Source organism: Peromyscus eremicus, chromosome 3 (assembly GCF_949786415.1).
Source record: "Peromyscus eremicus chromosome 3, PerEre_H2_v1, whole genome shotgun sequence".
NCBI classification, from domain to species: domain Eukaryota; kingdom Metazoa; phylum Chordata; class Mammalia; order Rodentia; family Cricetidae; genus Peromyscus; species Peromyscus eremicus.
In genome coordinates this window covers 40,319,798-40,336,973 of record NC_081418.1, presented here as the reverse complement: position 1 = coordinate 40,336,973, position 17,176 = coordinate 40,319,798, and the positions used below count along the sequence as shown (strand labels likewise).

Genomic DNA, 17,176 nt, shown 5'->3' with positions numbered 1-17,176 from the left:
GTCTCTCTCCTTGGATTTCTCACCTGCCTCCACCTCGCACCTGTAGATGTTCCCTCTACTCTGCTCTACCCTACCCTTCTCTTGGTGGCTTCAAGAAAAAAAAAATAAGGGCATTTGATCCGGTAGAAAAGGAGAAACTTGTCTTATGACATTGTCCTATTTCATGCCCATTCTACTGACAGTGTGGCATTGCTTATGATGAACTATGAGTCTTTTTTTTTGGCATGTGGGTTGTGTGTACGTGTGCTCTTCTCTGTGGATGCATGTGAAAACCCAGGGTTGACATTTGTTATCTTCCTCGATTGTTCTCTACCTCTATGTGGAGACAAGGTCTCCCAGTGAGCCCGAAGCTCACCAATCCGGCCAGTCTGGCTAGCCAGCATGCTCAGGGGATTTTTCTTTGCTTTCCATTGAGATCAGAGACAGGTCACCATCTCCATCCAGGCTTTATGTGAATTCTGGGGACCCAATCTTGGGTCATCATGTTTGCACACTAGTCACTTTATCCATGGAGCCACCCATGGATCCAGCACCCATCGCTCCAGCACCCATGGCTCCGGCACCCATGGCTCCGGCTCACTCATTTTTAGCCTGGGCCCTTGAGCAACACATTCAAGATACCTAAGGGAAATGAGACATATGGAAGTAGCAAATTTTGAAAAGTGAGGCTTGTATGAGAAAACCAGTAATGTGAAGTGGGGGTTCAGGGGCAGAGGGCGTCGGTTCCGAGGTGGGCCCCCTGAGCAGACAAAATGAAGCCACCTTCTGTGGCTGTATCAGGAAGAGATCAGATGGAGAGGGAGTTGAGAGACCTGCAGGAGGCCCACCACTCAGAACCACCCCTCACTGGTCAGCCCTCTTGCCTTCTAGGCTAATGTGATTGTGAGACTGTAGAATATTCTTCAACACCCATTTAATTCTTTTCCTTCCTAGAAAACAGTACTTAATGAGAATGGTCTCGTTCACAAAAGCAAGTGAGTCAAGCTTATGTGTTTAGAAAACTCATTAATAACAAAGAACATCTGAGAAGAGACAGTGTCAGGTGGGGACGGTAGTGGCAGGAGCCAACTCTCTAAGAGGCATTAAGCATGGGGCTGGGTAGTCACTGGTGTCTGTGGCCTGGCTGTGCTTAGCTTCTACAGCACCAGGATGCTTCTTGGTATTAGTTTGACAGTCTTATTCTGCAGCTGTCAGCTATGCAGACACAAAGGGTCTTACTTCTTTCCTTTTTTCAGGCAGCTTTAGTTGATTAGGAAATCAAAAGGCTCGGGTCCTGCTGGAGGAAAGTGATGGGCCAGCACAGAAGGAAGCTCATGCGCAGTGCGGCTCCATGCCCTCAGGGCTCTAGTGATCCCACCAGAGAGAGAAGCGAAACGTCCCTACTTTGCTGGTGGTTGGTCTGTTCACATTTACCTCCTTTCTTTACTTCCTGACCCTCCTCTATGTAGACACAGCCCTGAATAGATCGCACTGACTGGCACATGGAGGCAGACTGCCAGAACCCGGGCAGGAAGGACAGGGCTCAAGTTGCTCTGTGTCTGGGATCCCAAGATGGTCTCTCTTTGGGGAGGGATCCCCAAGTGCTCTATGCCAGCGCCAAAGCACCACCAAGTTGCCTGGCCAGAGAGGACACTGGCGGGGGAGGGAGAGAGCCCTGTCCAGCTCACACGCTGCTCATTTGCACAAAGAGCCCTTTCAGAGTTATTGGCTGGCAGAATTCCTCCTGGGCTTTTTTCAGTGCCTGTGCACAGAATACCAATCAAGCAGTCTCACTGGTCTGCCACACAAACTAGCCACAGTTACCAAGAAGGAGGCACAGAAAGAGGCTCCTCCAGCCAGGCTCCCTCAACTAGGAGCTGTAGAACTGGGACTTCAGTCTGCTCACTAGAGACAGAACCACCTCAGTCTGGTGTCCTTTACAGAAGACTGTAAATAGTCCAAGACAAAACGTTCCTATGTGCTTCTCACTTATAATACCTTTGGCTGGTAGTGACACAAAAATTCAAAGATGAGGATTTATGGTGGGGATACTATTCTGGGGGTGGGAGAGAATAAATTTCAAGAGTCATGCTAGCCTCAATTAAGAAGAAATAAATCTATCTATTGGCTCTGGTCAAATCCAGAAATTGTGATAAGAGGCAGTAAGTAAATAGGAGAAAACACATATATGGACAAACCAGCTAACCAATCGGCACTCCAACCTGTCTCAGCATGAATGAGGAGCTGAGGACCCTGGCTCCGTTAGTTCAACATCAGCACCCACAACACCCATCAACACCCACAGCCTCTAAACATAGAGGCAAGTCCCGCTGGCAGCGTTTGCAGGTGAAAGCTGCATTGTGAAAATGTAGACTGAGAGCAGGCTGAATGCCAAGTAACTCCAACTCCCCCAGAAGCTCCTATCATAAGAAAAAGGACGCAGCATCCAGGAACCTGGGTGCCAGCCAACCCACCCATAGCTCATTGGATGACTCACGGGGAAGCCAGTGGTGTGGCTGGTTCTGGCATTCCTAGTGCCGCACCCCCCTTCCCCGCTTAGCACCAGCGCTCCTCCTCTGGTTAAGGACAGGACGCAGTGAGGGTGGTCACCACAGAGACGGAGATCACTTTAGCCCCAAAGTGTATGTATTTGATTCTCTCCCTCAAGTCGCTAGGATGGGCCAATGAATGCATGGTAGAGGAACCCAAGTTGCTAAGTAGGTACAGAATGACAAACTGAAGTTCTACCATTTGGAATTAGGAAAATCCTAGCCAGAGCAAAAGCTGGCAGTGTAGGACTAAAAACAATTGATGAATTATATAAAGCAGCTTGATGGCCAGAAATGATGATCTACAAAGAAAGCAAACAAATCAAGGAGGTTGGCAGGAAGAAGGGAGCAGCAGCATGGCGTTGCTCTATAAACTAAGGGGGTAGAAAGGACTCTAGGTGAGGAAGAGCCGCAAGAGATCACACGAGAGGATCCAGCCGGCCAAGTGGACGAGAGCACAAACAGGGAAGTTCCAAGTCTGATCAGACCTCTTAAAATGAGCCCAAGACTGCAGAGACGGAATGTAGAAATCATGTGCCCACTTACTCACACATTCTAAATACTGAATTCTCAGTAAGGCTCCTGGAATATTCCTGGGAGAGTGGCCTTATGTCTAGTGACTTTGTTTGCCTTAAAAACACCCATGGTGGAGGGAACAGGCGAAACATCTCCCTCTAGGCAAAAGACAAAAAACAGCCAAAGACAACACAGAAGGACCCGGGGCCCTGGGGCCTGGGCTCCCAGTCAGGCCGACACTCAGTTGTTTGGTACCTCCTCGAAGAGTCTGGTGACGGAACTGTCGACAGCTATGAGAGAAGGGACGGGAGGAGACAGAAGTGAGGACTCTTCACCCAGTCCCAACTGTGCTTAAGCTCACGAGCTCAGTGGGGTATTTATAGCCACCTTTAAATTTACCCAACTCGCCACAGAGGGAGGTAATGGGGCGCCCTTTACTGCTGCTAGTGGTGATTGTCCTAACATTCTTTAATTAGCAAAAAGCGTTGGCACAGCCACTTTCAAAGCATTTGATCTCACTGTCCTGGTGTTCTCTATTTCAGGCTCAACAGCCCTCACTCCCCTGGCAGAAAATGCACTTTAGCAGAACTGAAAATGACAGGCACATGCAGATGTGAGTGCAGGTATGTCTACACCTGTGTCCATTCTTCAGCTCACTCCTCACACAGTCACAGGTGCCAGGAACCTGCACGTCTTTGTGTTGCCTCCAGAAAAGCGTCTTAGAAATCTATCAGCAGGAACTAGGAAAGTCAAAATGGATAATTGGAGAAATCTTGAGATGACCAGGATCCTCTTTAATTTTTCTTGCATTATAAAAACAAAGCCGACAAATTTTCACTTACTTTTTCAGATAATGGAGCAGAGTTAGGACTAATGATATCCATTGGGGGAGGGGTCTGAGCTCTTGCTCATGGACCCAGACTTCTTGTTCTGAGATAATTATTCACTATTGTGATAAAGGGATGAGAACGAGAAAGAAGGACCAATATTGTGCTTCCATGAGGGTGTACAATGAACACACTAACGAATATACAAACAAGATCATCTCTGAACATGGTATAAGTTGATGAAACTATTTAATGTGATTAAGCCTGGTAGGTCACTTTAAGTCTCTGTTGGGAGACCAGCTCAAGAAGCTAGCCTAAGGGTGTGGGGAAGAACAACCTAGGTTGAGGACATAGCAAAATCCCGAAGGAGAGAATCAAGTTAAGAATGTTCCAGCAGATGACGACCAGTGTAACTGTTATGCTGGGAGTATGGAGGAGTTTGACAAAATGTCAGTGCAGAGGTTGAAGGGAAAGGATGAAGGCTGAGGAGAAGTGGTAAGCAGTTTGGTTGCTATTCAATTTATGAGGCAAATGGGGCAAATGGAACATGTTAAATAAATCAATAACATAATCTGATGTAATGTCACCAAGATCACTTTAGTTGCTATGGAGAATAGATTATAAATGGCATGGTAACCCATGCCTAGCAGAGAATACTTCAGCAATTCTGAATGTAAGTTCTGTGGTTACATGAGATGCTGATACACTGGTAAGCTAGGCAGAGTACATGATAACTTGGTAATATTTGGGATCTGTCTCAAAGTCTAAAATTAACTAAATTTTTTTTTAAAAGTATAAACTGCTAGGTGTGGTGGCACCTGCTGAGACAGAGGCAGGCAGATCTTTGGGAGTTTGAGGCCAGCCTGGTTTACATAGTAAGTTCTAGGCCAGCCAGGGCTATATAGTGAAGTCAGATCTCAAAAAAGTATTAACTGTTAGAAATAGTAAAAACCACTTTGTACCATGAATGAAGAATTAGAAGTTCTAAATTAGGAGCAATGCCAAGAGCAAGTGATCCTAAATAATAAAAAGATAACGGAAAGAGAATTCACTCAAAACTTGGACAAAACAATTCTTTTCTATACTAGTTCCCATATTAAAAACAATAGATGCTATTACTACAATTTACTGAGACCAGCTATGGATTCCAAAATTTGTTTGCAGCCCGATATGACAGAATAAGTTAACTACTTTACACTTGAAAAACCTGAAGCTTTTATAAAGAATTACATATATGTAGTAAGAAGCAGATCTAGATTTGAGTTCGTTTGTCTGACTCCAGAGATACTTCATAGCCACCACTGTGTTCTAATGCTTGCTAGATAGATGACTACACACAGATACACACAGACAGACACACACACACACACACACACACACACACACACACACAGAGCATGTAATGTATTTTGTAGAATGCAGTTTGAGTACATGCATGACTTTAATAGATACATCACATGTGCATCTGTGAAGCAATTGATTGTAGGTGTGGACCCCTAATTCATGATCTAGTTTGTACCTGGGGTACTTGATTATCCTGGTGGTCCCTAAATCCAACCAGAAATCTCAAAATTACAGACAGGGAAGAGAAGAAAATGAGACAGTGTGATCATGGCAGCAGAGCCAGAAGTGATACCCTGACAAGGCAAGGGATGTCTCCAGAGGTCCAGACCAGTCAAGGTTCTTGAAGGAACAAAGCCTTGCTAGATTTTGAGCTTCTAGATCTCCAAGAGAATTTGTTGTTTGAAGTCATTGACTATGTGGAAATGTGTTATGGTGGCAGCCACAGAAATTAAGTCGCTCTTTACTTCAGTAACCAAAACAAAATTTTAATCTACCCAACAAATGGGGAAATCTAATGGTTTTTGCTCACAGAACTGTATGTGTTAACAGCTCAAGTTAACACCCAGAAAACGTTACTAAATTATTATTGCTGATATGGCTAATTAAAGATGGTAAACCCTTGGGGCCCGGATGGGCCAGCATACCTGCAAAGGGGGGGAGGGTGTTTATAGGTGCTCCATAGGACCCTCTGGAGTGCTGGCCCATACATGTGGCCGTGGCAAGAATGACACCTAAGCTCACTTTCCCAAGAAAGGGAGAGGCAGCTAGCAGTCAGGAGGCTGTCTCTTCACTACAGTTTGGGAGCCTGCCCACAAAGAAGCCACCAGTCTGGGAACTAGTCTCAGCAGAAAAAGAGGCCTCTGTACAGCTCCTTGTAATCCCCATCCCCTTGGAGACAGCATCTCATAGATCCTAGGCTGGCCTCAAACTTGCTATGTAGCTGAGGACGACCTGAACCCCTGATCCTCCTGCCTGTACCTTCTGAATGCTGGGTTATAGATGTGCTCCATCCTACCCAGTTAGTGCAGGGCTGGGGAGGGAACCCAGAGCTATAGGTCTGAGCTACTTTGCAAGGCCAGTTCTTTGCAAATGTTACTAGCCATTTTGTCTTATTTCAGCTGAAGTTTTAGAAAATTGCTCTTGATAGGCCCCGTGGAGTGTCCCCAACCCCTTCGATACTGGGGACTGAACCTAAGGCACTGATTGAGCATGCCAAGCTAGAGGTCTACCACCAAGCTATGCTCCTAGTCCACTTCCTTCCTTTCTTCTTCTTTAGTTTTAACCCCCCCCCCACCTCGACTTTCTCTAAAAGAGCAGAGATTTTAGAGAAAACAACAGTGGAATCTGGGGCACTAGGAAAAACAAGTAACTTTCAGAGCATCTGTGTTGCCCCGAATCATGCAATCAAGGAAGAAAAGCCATTCTGTTTATGACTGTGGGCAGTGACAGCATGGCATCACTATGAGATCACAAGCAAGAAAAATGAACCTCCTTTTACGATGGACGGAAAGCTCCGTGACCAGGTCATCCTAGACAGGTATTTGACCATGAGAGGAAGTGAATGAGAAGCACAAGATTCCATGTGTTCACTACACTGGACAGGAGGAGGTGATCTTTCCTTGTCTCTTCGGAGAACAATTTTCATAGTATTTTTCCTTCCTTCTTCCTGTCTCTGAAGACCCCCCTCCCCTTTCCTCCCCCCCCCCCCTTTACTTTCATTCTGTTCTTGTTGGACTTCCCCAGAAGGGACCCAAAGGCGTACTGGAAACAAGATGGTAGCCTGCTATTCCTGGCAAACCCTGTGAGGCATTGTGACATCTAGTGGCTGCTTAGGATAATGCCTCAGGGACAGCAGCATTGTCAGAGTAGGGAGGGGCTGCCCGGCAGTCCTGGGTTCCTGTGTGACTGACTAGTCCTTTGGCTTCTCAGTCAAGATCCAAGGCATTGGAATGGCATGCCAGCACTATCAAAGCCCCATCCTTCTCCCCAAACCAGCAAAATATAACATGTCTGTTCACAAAGAATACAGTGCAGGCATTTGGTGATATCTTCAAGCCCAGCGTTTAAAGGCCAATAAGCCACATACAACATCTTGACAGAGGGACTGAGCTCAGAAGGGACAGATTTTGATATTAACTAGTGTTATGACTAGTTAAGTCATTGTGCCTCTCTGAGCTTAACATCAGTAAAGTGATAGGCCAAATCAAGATGATCCCCCACCTCCCTACAGGGTTTCTTTGTGTAACAGCCCTGGCTGTCCTCGAACTTGCTCTGTAGACCAGGGTGGCCTCGAACTCACAGAGATCTGCCTGCCTCTGCCTCCTGAGCACAGGGATTAAAGACGTGCATCACCACCACCAGGCAAGATCATCTCTTAAGGAGTCTTTAAAAGTGAACATTCTGTGATCTATGAGCCCTTTCGGTGACCAGCTCTGCTACAGTCCTGTGGATATCTAGATGAAACTGAAGGAAACATCCTCTCCTCAACTTCATGGCCCATCTCCAAGGCTGGGTTTCAATCCCAAAGGATCAACCTTCTTCCCAAAGCTGCCTGTCTGGAAAGGAGTGAGAACCACAGACTATGAGAACTAAAAGGAACTTTCTAGTCCATTTCCTTGATTTCACAAATGAAGAAATCAAGATTTACTTTATGACTCATCTTGTCTAACAGTAACAGGAAAAAACAAAACAACACATCAAGCAGAACTCAGGGATCCCGACCTCAGTACGAGGCCCACTCTTCTAAACTGAGCAGCTTGACCCAGGCCTTTCCCAGCCTCTTGACCTCTCTCCGCACTCTTTTAACAGTGTCCGTGTGAAAACGGACCGTGTGCTCAGCCCGTGTCCCTCTGTTGAAGTGCCAGTTGCTTCTCCTCTAATCTCTTGGTGGCACCCCTCCCCCAGGCAGCACTGCCAGTTGTGTGGGGCATCCAGCACAGGGAGGACTCAGTTTATCTAGAGGCCGCCGGACTGTGTGTACTGCAGGCACCACAGCCTCTTCCTCAGTCTACTCCCTGGGTCCAAGGGACTTTGCTGGCCCAGCTGGCCCACACAGGGCAAAGCAGTCCATGCAGAGCTCCACTGAATTTGGAAACATCTGCCTTCCTCCACAGCAGCCACATTCACTGTGAGATAGGCTCATTCCTATGTGGTGGTTTTTATCCACCTCAGCCCACCCTCCCATCTACTGTCACAGTGCGGGGGTCGGGGTGGGGGTGGGGGGCAGCTGTCATTTGCTGGGCCTGGAGCTGAACAGATAGGGCTGAGTTTGTCTACACAGGCCGGAAACCAGTTCAGGCAGAGCCCCTCTTCTGCCCAAGAGGGGCATACTTGTGCCACGCAGACCCTGGTGATGCCTCTGCCTCCCCCAATATCTCAGCACTCTCCCTGCTCAGGGGCAGCTGTGTCAACGAAAGAAACTTTCCCCACAGATCCTTGGTGTTCCAGGTTCACATTTCCTGGGCCCACAAGACAGTGGTATCCGGCTTCACGTGGGGCTTTAATGAAGAGTGCAAAGAACTGGGGCCACTTGGAGGCTCAAAGCCTGCAATTCTAGCACTTTAAAGGCCAAGGCCAAAGGACTGCCATGAGTTCAAGGCCAGTCTGGGCTTTAAAATGAAACCCTGTCTCCAAGTGGTATAAGAGGAAGAACTATAACAGAGCCAAATGGAACTAGATAGACCTGAGCATGAGGGTGACTCACCTCAACTTCTCACTTCTCCTCTTGATGATCTCATCACCAGTGAGACAAGTTTACAGGACACTCTTTCTCATTTCTAATACACCCTTCACTGAATGTTAATCCCCACCCTGCCCCACCTGTGCAGTGGATACAGTGGATGTTGTACTAGTGACAGAATTGAAGACTTGAAAAGCTGACCGTCACCATCTGGCAGTAGGACTGTAACCAAGTTACTGTTTGCCTGAGCTAAGTGCCTTCACCCGGAAAATGGAGACAACAGCGGGCAATTATTTCACCGGGGGAAAGATTTCACCACAACAGACACACAAATTCTTAGAATGGTGGATACACAAACACCGCTGAGTGGGTGGGTAAAATTTGACTTGATTCCTCTGGAACAATATTTTGAGGAATCATTTCCATACCCAAGTTCCTGACATCAATCTGTGTGAGGCCTGCCAGGGTTCAAGTCCTGGTGCTACAACTTAATGTGACCCGTGTGTGTGTGTGTGTGTGTGTGTGTGTGTGTGTGTGTGTGTGTGTGTATGTGTGTGTCTTTCTCTCTCACACACACTTTACCCATTCATAAAATGAATCATAAAGTAAGGGCTCAGAAATATTATGTTCATGTTTTTCCTTGACACCAAATGTAAGCTATAAGGTCTTGGTGAAGGACGGGGACACTAAGGTGCCCACACTGGAACTCTCCAGGACTTGAAGTTTTAGATTTTTTGGGCAGCTGATAATAATGAGTTTATGGCTGTGTTGGAGTTCAGAAAGTTGGGAAATCCTGGGCTTCCTCCTGCTTAAGCAACAGCCCACCTGGGAACAATGGAGTTAAACAAGCATGCTTGTTAGATAACAGGACTGTAAGGGGTTGTTACCAAGAGATGAGGCTGGAAGGAGGGGATAGTAAACCCACGTCTTATTCTGTGGGACCATACATCACAGCGCTAACCTAATAGATTGTTTCACCCTCACATGGCTGAGAAAGGAGGTTCTTTTATGGGAGGAATGGGTTAGTAAATGCTGACCTACGTTTTTACATTAGCCTGTCAAAGCAGGTATAGGGGCCAGAACTCCCTTTCCAGCAAACTGCTGTGGCAAGCTGCAACGAGGTGCTCAGGGAGTCCCAGAGAGAGGGGCAGAAGACATAAAGCACCTTTCTGGTCCCTGCATACCGGGGAAGGAAAGGGGGCGACAGGGAGGCAAGGCTGCAGCTCCATGAATGAACCGTGGGTTGCGCCATGGGTTCTGGGAGCTCACCTCAACCCTTCCCAGGTTGTCATTCCCTCAGCTCCTTCAATTTGGTCTTTCTTTCCACTGTTTCCCGCCCCCACAGCCCTCATTAAGAAAACTATCATTTAAAGCCCCAGTTACAGCCGGGGGAGGGAGAGGACTGGAAGGACAGGCACAGAGCAAGGCGAAGCTTAGGCTCGTGGTCTTCTGACTCAACGCAGCCTTTGCGTCCCAGCTGCCCGCCCCTGAGTCCCCACCATCCTGCAGATCCAAACTCCTGGCCGCGCAGCCAGGCACCCCGTCAGCATTCAGCGGGGGTGCGGATGACGCGGGCGCTCGTAGGAGATCGGCCAACTGCAGCAGCCCCACAGAGGGCCGCTGCACCCGGGCCCCTGAGCCCAAGCAGTCCAGGGCTGGAGGGTGCTGGGTGGCCCGGGTGGGGGCCGCGCAGTCTCCCGCTGCAGCCCCACACCGCTTCAGCCTATCAGGGGCCATCCAGCCACTCGCTGCGACCTGACCAAAATAGCTGCGAACGCCTGCGACTAGCGCGCGGCCCCTCACTTGACGCTCACTCCGACTCGCTCGCCCGCTCGCTCGCCCGCCCGGGCCGCTCCGATCGTCTGGAGGGGGCGGGGAGGAAGCTGCGGGGGAGGGGGGAGGGGGGTGGGGAGCAAGGAGGAAGGAAGGAAGGAAGGAAGGAAGAAAGGAAGGAAGGAAGGAGGGAGAGAGGGAGGGAAGGAAGCAGCCAGGAAGGCAGGCAGCCCTCCGCGACTCGGGGCTGCGCGGCGCGGGCCGGCGCGCGCTGGAAGGCGCGGCGTTAACCCCTTGAGGGCAGGCGGCGGAGGGGGAGCGGTGTTAATACATAAGAGCACTGCATCACGCTAATCTTCTCCCCAGAACAGTATGCGTCAGCAGTACATTCACGTTCTGACTGAAGGACAAAAGGATGAGAGAGCAGTCTGCGTGGCTGCCGCCTGCAACACCGCGAGCCCGGCGCGAGGAGGAGACGGTGGGAGCCGAGCGCAGGGGCCCCGTTGCTGCCGCCGCCGCCGCCGTCGCTAGCCAGCGGGGACCATGTTCACGGGCTCCGGAGCGTTTCCTGCAGCCGCGACCCCCACCGCTCACGCCGCCGTCGCCAGCGCTCCTGCCGCTGCAGCAGTCCGCTGGCAGCTCGGCCGCTGAAGGCTCCCGGAGCCCCAGCGGCGAACTCGCACTCTCCGCACAAAGCCGGGGCCGGCGGCGCGCCGGGAGCCCAGCAGTGGCGGGCGGCGGCGGGCGCTTGCGCGTTGCCGGGGGCTGCGGCCGCCGCCGCCGGACCCGCGCCCGCCCCCGGACTCCCTGAAGGGGCCTGCGGTGCGGGCGCGACCGCGGGCGCTGCGCGCTCCTCCGCTCGCGGACCGGGTCCCGACGCCACGTCCACGCCGCTGCCCCTCCGGGGCTGGACGGATTACCGCTCCTCGCGCCAGCAGACGGCGGGACCGGAGAACTGAGCCCAGTTTTTGTCTTTTTAACCCTTCCGAGAAGAGGCGAGGAGAAAGGGGGTGTGTGCCTAGGGAGGGCGAAGGCGCAGCGAACACCTCTTAACTCTCGCAGCCCCGAGAGCTCACGACTGCAATCAGCTGCCGCCAGTTCCAGGCGGCCGACGCCGGGAAAGCGGAGTGGAGAGCAGCGCAGCAGCCGGGGAGCGCGGCCTGGGCGGCTTCGGGGCGCCCCCGCACCCCCATCCCCCGCGGCAGCCCAGGGAGAGGGCTGGGGGCGCCGGAGACACACTTTGGCGATGAAGCGCCTTCCCCCGCGGCTGGAGCGAGCTGGTGCCAGGGTCCAAGGACAAAGCAGGGAAGCGCTGGTGGCGCCGCTCCTCGGGCTCTCGGGGGGGCATGCACCTGCATAGCCCGCCGGGCCTTGGCTCTCCCTGGCGCGCCTCAACTCCGCGGCTTCGCCGGCTCCGGATTTACTAGAAGCCATTTTGTCTCCCCCACCCCTCCCCTCCCCTCCCCTCTGCCCTCCCTGCCCCCACTACTTCCCCCTTTGTTAATTAAAACTAAAGTCAGAATGGGAACGATGTACCCGGCTCCGGTGGAGAAAGCTTAAGGACAAGGCGCTAATTCTTTCCTGCTTTCCTTCCGAGGTAGGTGACAGCGAATTGGGTGGGGATGGTTGCAACGTGGGAGAGAAAGTCTTAGCTTTCTATGGGCTGGCCTTGGGGGTGGGCTGGTGGATGAGGGGCCGCTCTGTAGTTTGGCAGGATTTTTCTAGGCCGACCTGCTCCTCTCTAATCGCCCCCTCCCCACCTCCTTCTCCAGATGGAAAGAGGAGCTCCTAGCTCACTTAAGCCGGGGTAAGGCTGGTTCTCTTTTCCAAGCCAAAATCCCAGGCGATGGTGAATTATGAACGTGCCACACCATGAAGCTCTTGTGGCAGGTAACTGTGCACCACACCTGGAATGCCGTCCTGCTTCCCGTCGTCTACCTCACGGCGCAAGTGTGGATCCTGTGTGCGGCCATCACTGCTGCCGCTTCGGCCGGGCCCCAGAACTGCCCCTCCGTCTGTTCCTGCAGTAACCAGTTCAGCAAGGTGGTGTGCACCCGCCGGGGACTCTCTGAGGTCCCGCAGGGTATTCCTTCCAACACCCGCTATCTCAACCTCATGGAAAACAACATCCAGATGATTCAGGCCGACACCTTCAGGCACCTCCACCACCTGGAGGTCCTGCAGCTGGGCAGGAACTCCATCAGGCAGATAGAGGTGGGGGCCTTCAATGGCCTCGCCAGTCTCAACACCCTGGAACTGTTTGACAACTGGCTGACTGTCATCCCCAGTGGGGCCTTTGAGTACCTGTCCAAGCTGCGGGAGCTCTGGCTTCGCAACAACCCCATTGAAAGCATCCCCTCTTATGCCTTCAACCGGGTGCCCTCCCTCATGCGGCTGGATTTGGGGGAGCTCAAAAAGCTGGAGTATATCTCTGAGGGGGCTTTTGAGGGGCTGTTCAACCTCAAGTACCTGAACTTGGGCATGTGCAATATTAAGGATATGCCCAATCTTACACCCCTAGTGGGGCTGGAGGAGCTTGAGATGTCAGGGAACCACTTTCCTGAGATCAGGCCTGGGTCCTTCCACGGCCTTAGCTCCCTCAAGAAGCTGTGGGTGATGAACTCACAAGTCAGCCTGATTGAGCGGAATGCTTTTGATGGGCTGGCCTCCCTCGTGGAACTCAACTTGGCCCACAATAACCTTTCATCTTTGCCCCATGACCTCTTCACTCCCCTGAGATACCTAGTGGAGTTGCATCTACACCACAATCCTTGGAACTGTGATTGTGATATTCTGTGGCTGGCTTGGTGGCTTCGGGAGTATATTCCCACCAATTCCACCTGCTGTGGCCGCTGTCATGCTCCCATGCACATGCGAGGCCGTTACCTGGTGGAGGTGGACCAGGCCTCCTTCCAGTGCTCTGCCCCCTTCATCATGGATGCACCCCGGGACCTCAATATCTCTGAGGATCGGATGGCAGAACTTAAGTGTCGGACTCCCCCTATGTCCTCTGTGAAGTGGTTGCTGCCCAATGGGACAGTGCTCAGCCACGCCTCCCGGCACCCACGGATCTCGGTTCTTAATGATGGCACCTTGAACTTTTCTCGTGTGCTGCTCATAGACACTGGAGTATACACATGCATGGTGACCAATGTGGCAGGCAACTCCAATGCCTCGGCCTACCTCAATGTGAGCTCGGCCGAGCTCAATACCCCTAACTTCAGCTTCTTCACCACAGTAACAGTGGAGACCACAGAGATCTCGCCTGAGGACATAACACGAAAGTACAAGCCTGTTCCCACCACATCCACTGGTTACCAGCCGGCATATACCACCTCTACCACGGTGCTCATTCAGACCACCCGTGTGCCCAAGCAGGTGCCAGTGCCCTCGACAGACACCACTGACAAGATGCAGACCAGCCTGGATGAAGTCATGAAGACCACCAAGATCATCATTGGCTGCTTTGTGGCCGTGACCCTCCTAGCTGCTGCCATGTTGATTGTCTTCTATAAACTTCGCAAGCGGCACCAGCAGCGGAGTACAGTCACAGCTGCCCGGACAGTAGAGATTATCCAGGTGGATGAAGACATCCCAGCAGCAGCATCTGCAGCAGCAACAGCAGCTCCATCCGCTGTATCAGGTGAGGGGGCAGTAGTGTTGCCCACAATACATGACCATATTAACTACAACACCTACAAACCAGCACATGGGGCCCACTGGACAGAAAACAGCCTGGGGAACTCTCTGCACCCCACAGTCACCACTATCTCTGAACCTTATATAATTCAGACCCATACCAAGGACAAGGTACAGGAAACTCAAATATGACTCCCCTCCCTCAAAAAACTTATCAAATGCAATAGAATGCACAAAAAGAGCAACTTTTGTACAGAGTGGGGAGAGACTTTTTCTTGTATATGCTTATATATTAAATCTATGGGCTGGTTAAAAAAGATTATATTAAAATTTAAAAACAAAAAATCAAAACACAACTATTTTCTAACTTGTAAGTTCTATTTAAAGGGGGAGGGAAGGGAATCTTGGCAGTGTTGTGGGTAGGAGCCTCAAGTCAACTGGTGGAAGGTGGAAACTGCTCAGACAAAACAAGCCAACCAACCAACACCCCAGAGAGGCAGGGTGTGGGCTGCTCGGGCAGGAAGGACAGATCGCATCTGTCCTTTTAGAAGATGCTTCACAGGATATAGGAATACCATTTCTACAGACATCTTTCTTAAGCTGAGAGCCGTCTTTACAGATCTATCTTATAAAAAAAATTTACAAAAGCATCATAAATTTGTACTGTGCCAAAATGTTGAGAGGCAATAATTTTTTTCCTTCAGAGGCAAAGGGGAAGATAGATCTGTAAATATGTTTTGAGTAGGAAAACCACCCAAATTCAAATGAATCCTTAAAGGGGCTGTCTCTTTGTCCATGTGCACAAATCCTTTGGGTCTGTGCCCTAAGACTTGCATGTATCTCCCCTGACAACGTTACAGGGCAGCTGAGGAGGAAGGGAGCTGGCGTAGCTCTCAGTCAAACGCTTTCACACTGCACCACACTCTTGCAGTCGGGCATAACCCACTCTGCAAGGCATGTGTCTATTCAGGGTTTCCCGGGAGGAGGTGGCCTGAAGGGGGTGCGGCACCGGGGAGGAGGGAGGCAGAGCAGCAGAGGGAATGATTCACAGGAGGCCATAAATTAGCGTTGGGCCGGGTCCACCTGTTGTTGTTCCGGGTATCTGACAAATGATTGTAGACAATGATGACAGTTTATGATTTTTCAAAAAAGATCTTGTTTGTTTTAAGGTAGAGAAGGAGGAGAGGCTGGGAGTGGGGGGAACTTAGGGGAGTGGAAGCTTTTCTCATGCTTGGGATTTGGTGACTCTTCTAAATGCTGATTCATTAGGGATTATTACAGCTGATGCCAACTGGTTGTGGTGATGGAGTGGGGGCAGAACATGAGTAGAGAGGAAAAAAGGAGAGCTAAAAAGGGCTCAGGCTCAATTTAAAGACGCCTTTGCCAACCAGGATGTTTCTGGGGGAGGGGGGGAGAGACGTGAAATCCAGTGACAACAAAAGTGACCAGCGGGCACACACAAATGAGTTCTGCATGGAGTCCTGTTGAATGGGGCACCATAGAGGGAAGCTTCCCTCCCCTAGGCCTACCTCCAGTAGAGCTAGAAGCAGGGGGCAAGATCTGTTATTCTGGTCCATTTAATGATGTAACTTTCAGTTATTATTTTAGCTTTAAGAGGAAATAAAGGGTTCAGATTTGAAGGGGGTGGTACGGGTGGGGGAATGCCAACAAAAGAACACTGATTGTAATGTGAGAAAAGTGTATTTTTGTATTTTAATAAATATTGTTCAATTTTTAATTCAATGTCCCCAAAGGGTTAAATTGAATAAGAAGACCCTGAACCTCTACAGTCTTATAAGCATTGGCCGAGTCATTTATATTTAAATCAAGGGGTTGGGGGGAGGGAAGAGGCACGATGTTGGGGGGGGGGGAGACAATGTTCATTTTTTTTAAAGTGTGGGAAAATGCTAAAAGCTGTCAACCACCTTTCTTTAGTTTAAATAAATGCACCCCGACTCCAGTGCATCTTCCACGAGCTAAGTGTGTTAGTCCCTGGCTTTGTTGGGGATATAACCAAATTCCCCACGCCCTGGAAAAGCAGGGGAAATGGGTCAGCCTCAGCTCCTGGGACCTGGCCAGAAGTGAACCGCCACCTCAGCAGAACCTGATGGTCAGGCAGTACCAGCTCAACCCAAGGACCCTGGGAGGCTTGGATTTAAGAGGGCTGCAGTAATGCAGTTTGCCTGCAAATTCCCACAGGCAGTGTTGCTTCCCCAGTGCTAAACAGTCAGATGTGTTTTGGAGGAGGTGGGGGTCTGGCTCTTAAGGTTCACAGAGCAATGGCTTCCAGGGAGGCTCTATGAACAAGGACCCTCTTCAGCATATATTTATCCTCATGCAGGGATGAGGACTGAGTGGGTGTGATCTATCTGGCACTAAGGAGGGAAAGAAGCAGGTAGCACTTTGCAGCAGTTGGCTAAGAAATGGCCAATTCGGAATCTTCCTAGGTATACAGACCATTTCTGGCTGCCAGTGCCTAAGGTACCACGCGCCGGTATGTACTTACAGTACAGGCAACAACGGTTGGTTCTCTGTCCTTTTAGCACTCTGCCTCTAATAAGGAAAGAAAACTGCAGCAGAGCAAAGGGTGGGACTTGGCTGGGATCAGATGAAAATTACAGAAATGATTCGGTTCCCTAGTGCTACACGACACAACTCGGGCTGCTGAGAACAGCTTCCTGGGTATATATACTCTGAGGCAAGTGCTAACAACATTGCTGCCTCAGCACCTCAAGGTGGGGCGATGATTTCCCCACACCCCCTTTATCGGCAGCTGTCTGGAAAGTCAGAAATTATGCAGTGAATGCAATGACGAAGGGTCTTGGGGTAAACAAAGGTCTGAGGACAGAGGTAGAGAAAGGGGAAGAATC

The 17,176-nt window shown here is 50.5% G+C and overlaps 2 protein-coding genes across 2 annotated transcripts in view; one reads left to right on the top strand and one right to left on the bottom strand.

Annotated features, from left to right (window-relative positions):
* Nucleotides 1-17,176, bottom strand: part of Snd1 (staphylococcal nuclease and tudor domain containing 1) — a 427,841-nt gene that overhangs the window by 46,525 nt on the left and 364,140 nt on the right. The window lies entirely within an intron of this gene.
* On the top strand, nucleotides 12,357-16,080 carry Lrrc4 (leucine rich repeat containing 4). The gene has a single exon (XM_059257459.1). The coding sequence runs from the start codon at nucleotides 12,540-12,542 to the stop codon at nucleotides 14,496-14,498; it is 1,959 nt and encodes a 652-aa protein (XP_059113442.1). The 5' UTR covers nucleotides 12,357-12,539; the 3' UTR covers nucleotides 14,499-16,080.

Coding starts and splice junctions, on each gene's coding strand:
- Lrrc4 (XM_059257459.1), top strand. CDS start 12,540: ATGAAGCTCTTGTGGCAGGTAACTGTGCACCACACCTGGAATGCCGTC.